The sequence below is a fragment of the Gaeumannomyces tritici genome (assembly GCF_000145635.1).
Source record: "Gaeumannomyces tritici R3-111a-1 unplaced genomic scaffold supercont2.197, whole genome shotgun sequence".
Taxonomy (NCBI): domain Eukaryota; kingdom Fungi; phylum Ascomycota; class Sordariomycetes; order Magnaporthales; family Magnaporthaceae; genus Gaeumannomyces; species Gaeumannomyces tritici.
Window position 1 is genome coordinate 1 of NW_008804741.1, and position 4,621 is coordinate 4,621.

At 57.3% G+C, this 4,621-nt stretch overlaps 2 protein-coding genes across 2 annotated transcripts; one reads left to right on the top strand and one right to left on the bottom strand.

Annotated features, from left to right (window-relative positions):
* The first annotated feature begins 566 nt into the window (after window positions 1-566).
* GGTG_14245 (coatomer subunit gamma) lies at window positions 567-4,481 on the top strand. The gene is made up of 4 exons (XM_009232172.1): window positions 567-693; window positions 825-1,135; window positions 1,199-3,332; window positions 3,410-4,481. The coding sequence occupies exons 1-4, from the start codon at window positions 618-620 to the stop codon at window positions 3,640-3,642; spliced, it is 2,754 nt and encodes a 917-aa protein (XP_009230436.1). The 5' UTR covers window positions 567-617; the 3' UTR covers window positions 3,643-4,481.
* GGTG_14246 (hypothetical protein) lies at window positions 4,355-4,552 on the bottom strand (the record flags this gene model as incomplete). Its single annotated transcript, XM_009232173.1, has 1 exon — window positions 4,355-4,552. A coding segment is annotated over one exon (198 nt), but the record flags the coding sequence as incomplete, so codon positions are not given.
* Window positions 4,553-4,621: the final 69 nt, after the last annotated feature.

Here is a 4,621-nt window from a genome sequence, read left to right on the forward strand (position 1 = left end):
TCCGAAACCGCAAAATGCTTTTCCCCACCCAAACTCTATAGCAAAAAAAGATCAAAACAAACTCAATCAATTCAATTGCAACATACCAAAGCACCATAATACGCCCAAAACAGCACGAATTTTTTCGACAAACATAAAAAGCGAAGGTAAAATGACTGCGCATTGCTTTGCAAATAAATTATAGTTATTGTTTTTTTTTTTTGGTGGTGTTAATTGACTTTGAAATGAGAGCCCCGTTTTTGCGGTTCAGATTTTTTTTTCAGTTGGTGCTGGGATCCGAATAAGGGAGGGGTTCGGGGTCTTGCGATTGGGAGACCAGAGGAAGCGGTGGATTGGCATGGCTGAGTTTATGATCTTGCTTTGACTTGAGCTTCCCCACTGGCATGCGTCGGTCATTTAGATTAGAAAGTGTCCGTGCAGTCACGTGATACGCTAGCCCCGATGGGATGGCTCTACCCTGTGGCTTGAGGCTCGTGTGAGCTTGTGGTTTGTGGCTTGTGGCTTGTGGATGATGGTGTGGGGGGGAATTGACTACGTCGCAGTTCAGTCTGGATATCACCACGTATTGTAGCTTGCTCCACAACCACTCCTGAGCCGTTGTTCGACTACTGCCCGCCATGAACTACGGCAAGAAAGACGAAGATGCCGACAACGGTCTGGTCAAGGTTGACCGGACCCAGGTCTTCCAGGAGGGTGAGCACGCCCGCCGCCGCGCAGAATATCCATCCCCGTCCACACCGCGCACAACCCAACCCGCCTCCAAGCAATGACCCCTGGACAGCTTCTGGTTGCATACACAGGCTAACATGACGCTCCTCGCGCAGCCCGGCTCTTCAATAACTCGCCCATCCAGCCGCGGCAGTGCCGCATCCTCCTAACCAAGATCGCCCTCCTCCTGTACACGGGCGAGAAGTTCCCGACCAACGAAGCGACCACCCTCTTCTTCGGCATCTCCAAGCTGTTCCAGAACAAAGATGCTAGCCTCCGCCAGATGGTCCACCTTGTTATCAAGGAGCTGGCCGATTCGGCCGAGGATATCATCATGGTTACCAGTACCATCATGAAGGACACGGGCGGCAGCACCGATGTCATCTTCAGGCCCAACGCCATTCGTGCCCTTTGCCGCATTATCGATGTGGGTGTCACCTCGCTCCTGCATCTGGAGGACTGGTTGCTAACGTTGGGCTCCGTGTTCTAGGCGACGACGGTACAATCGATTGAGCGTGTTATGAAGACGGCCATCGTGGACAAGAACCCTTCCGTCGCTTCGGCCGCGCTTGTTTCCTCCTACCATCTCCTGCCTATCGCTAGGGATGTCGTCAGGCGGTGGCAGAGCGAAACGCAGGAAGCGGCCGCCAGCTCCAAGTCCTCGGGCGGCTTCTCGCTCGGCTTCTCGTCCTCGTCGGCCAGCCTGCCCGTCAACAACTCGACAATGACGCAATATCACGCCATCGGCCTGCTGTACCAGATGCGTATGCACGACCGCATGGCCCTGGTCAAGATGGTGCAGCAGTTTGGCGCTCCGGGCGCGGTTAAGAACCCTGCCGCCATCGTCATGCTGGTCCGCCTGGCCGCCCAGCTCGCCGAGGAGGACCAACAGCTGCGGAAGCCCATGATGCAGCTGCTCGACGGCTGGCTGAGGCACAAGAGCGAGATGGTCAACTTCGAGGCCGCCAAGGCCATCTGCGACATGCGCGACGTGACCGACGCCGAGGTCTCCCAGGCCGTCCACGTGCTCCAGCTCTTCCTCACGTCGCCGCGCGCCGTCACCAAGTTCGCCGCCCTCCGGATCCTCCACAACTTTGCCACCTTCAAGCCCCAGGCCGTCAACGTGTGCAATCCCGACATCGAGCTCCTCATCTCCAACAGCAACCGCTCCATCGCCACCTTCGCCATCACGACGCTGCTCAAGACGGGTAACGAGGCTAGCGTGGACAGGCTGATGAAGCAGATCACGGGCTTCATGTCGGAGATCACAGACGAGTTCAAGATCACCATAGTCGAGGCCATCCGCACGCTGTGCCTCAAGTTCCCGAGCAAGCAGGCCGGCATGCTCGCCTTCCTCAGCGGCATCCTCCGCGACGAGGGCGGCTACGAGTTCAAGCGCGCTGTGGTGGAGAGCATGTTCGACCTGATCAAGTTCGTGCCCGACTCCAAGGAGGACGCGCTGGCCCACCTGTGCGAGTTCATCGAGGATTGCGAGTTCACCAAGCTTGCCGTCCGCATCCTGCACCTGCTCGGACTCGAGGGCCCAAAGACGTCACAGCCGACAAAGTACATCCGATACATCTACAACCGCGTCGTTCTCGAGAACGCGATCGTCAGGGCCGCCGCCGTCACGGCGCTTGCCAAGTTCGGTGTCGGCCAGAAGGACCCCGAGGTCAAGCGCAGCGTGCACGTCCTGCTCACGCGCTGCCTCGACGATGTCGACGACGAGGTCCGGGACCGTGCCGCCCTGAACCTGCGGCTCATGGACGAGGAGGACGAGCTGGCGGAGAAGTTTGTTAAGAATGACAGCATGTACTCTCTCTCGTACTTTGAGCACCAACTCGTCATGTACGTCACATCAGACGACAAGTCGACCTTTTCGACGCCCTTCGACATGTCCAACATCCCGGTTGTTACCAGGGAACAGGCCGACGCCGAGGATCGGACCAAGAAGCTCACGGCCACGACTCCTTCGCTCAAGCCGCCCAAGGTTGGTCCGACCAAGGCCGCCCCAACAGGGGCCGAGGCGGCGGCGTCGGCGTCGGCGGCTGCGCAAAAGTACGCCGAGGAGTTGGTGCAGATCCCCGAGATGAAGGAGTTTGGCGGCGTGCTCAAGTCGTCGCCTGTGGTGGAGCTCACCGAGGCCGAAACCGAGTACGTCGTCAGTGTGGTCAAGCACATCTTCAAGGAGCACGTGGTTCTGCAGTTCGAGGTCAAGAACACCCTTCCGGCGACGGTTCTGGAGAACGTGTCGGTCGTGGCGACGCCCTCGGACGAGGAGGAGCTCGAGGAGCTGTTCATCATCGAGGCCGAGAAGCTGCCGACAGACGAGCCGGGCAAGATCTACGTGGCGTTCAAGAAGGCCTCGGGCGAGGGCTCGATGCCCATCAGCACCTTCTCCAACACGCTCAAGTTCACCACCAAGGAGATCGACCCGTCGACGAACGAGCCCGAGGAGTCTGGGTACGACGACGAGTACGAGGTGGCCGAGTTCGACCTGTCGGGCAGCGACTACGTGGTGCCGGCATTTGCCAGCAACTTCAACCACATCTGGGAGCAGGTGGGCGCATCGGGCGAGGAGGCCGAGGAGACGCTGCAGCTGGGCAGCATGAAGAGCATAGCAGGTAGGTCGTGTCCCCATGTAGCCATCCGTGTCCCCCTCCCCACGTACAGCATACTAACCGACTTTGGGGGATCACAGAGGCAACGGAGCAGCTGGCCAAGGCCCTGTCACTACAGCCTCTGGAAGGCACGGATGTGCCCATCAACCAGACGACACATACGCTCAAGCTCCTAGGCAAGACGGTGGGCGGCGGCAGGGTTGTTGCCAGCGTGCGGATGGCCTACTCGTCCAAGTCGGGCGTCACGACAAAGATCGTGGTGCGCAGCGAGGAGGAAGGGGTCGCGGCGCTAGTGGTGGCGTCTGTGGAGTAGCGAAAAGTGCAGGGTCTTTTTTTGGTTGTGTTGGGTGGTCTGCCTGTTGATTTTTCTGGCCTTTACATTCAACCAGCCGGCGTTACTTTGTTACAGGGACGAGTTGTAGAAACATCATTGACCGAGCAATGAACGCTCTAATGCGAGCACATGCGTCTGTTAACCGTCGATAGCGGCACATTTACATGAACAAGGTCAAGCAGGCCCCTTGTCGTGAACGGATCAGTCCTGGTCAGTGTATTTCTTTCCCCTTGCATTATCCAGACCCGCCCTCGACGTCGAGGCGCACAGCAAACGATCTGGTGACGCTCCGAGCCAGCATCGCGGCACCCCCAACACCAACCAAGCAGAATCATGTCAAAAAACATCCATTTCCGACCCCAGATGCTAGTTGGCCTACACCACCTAATTGGTGAGTCAGATAGGTACATATTAAGTGATAATTCTTCCTCTGTCAAGATTGCCCGCTTTCGTTCGTCGTCTTTTCCCCCCGGAATAACAAACAGGGCCAAGCAAATACAGCTATAAGTCGGCCCAAACCAAGCAAGTCACAATAAGAAAGGGGAAAGATACGAAGAGGTACTCCGTCAATAGGCAGGCAACACCTAGGTCTTCAATGCGCGCGCGCACAACACAAAAACACACATGGCACGACTATATGTCTCGCAGAAAAAAAAAAAGAAGAAAAAAAGAGAACAGAGAATCTGCAGCATCACGACGGCATCCGGCTCATACGGTCGGTATCCGAAACGACCATGATGCTGCTGAACACATCCGAGATATCCCTCGGCGTAGGCGCCACCACCGGATCCGGCAGCGTCGACACGCCCTGCGACAGCTGCTCCTCCATGAGCTTCAGCAGCACCGGCGGCACGCTGTCGTCCGTGGCCCTTATGGTGACTCGGACAGCCTATGGAGGAAAAAAAAAAGGGGCGGGGTTAGTAACGCAGGCGAGAGAAGATCAGAGGACGAAGCGAAC

What these genes read in the sequence shown, in the direction of transcription:
- GGTG_14245 (XM_009232172.1), top strand. Translation starts at nt 618, where the DNA reads ATGAACTACGGCAAGAAAGACGAAGATGCCGACAACGGTCTGGTCAAG. An exon ending in GACCCAGGTCTTCCAGGAGG is followed by an intron (nt 694 to 824) that starts GTGAGCACGCCC and finishes CTCCTCGCGCAG; the next exon opens with CCCGGCTCTTCAATAACTCG. An exon ending in CAGCATGAAGAGCATAGCAG is followed by an intron (nt 3,333 to 3,409) that starts GTAGGTCGTGTC and finishes GGGGGATCACAG; the next exon opens with AGGCAACGGAGCAGCTGGCC.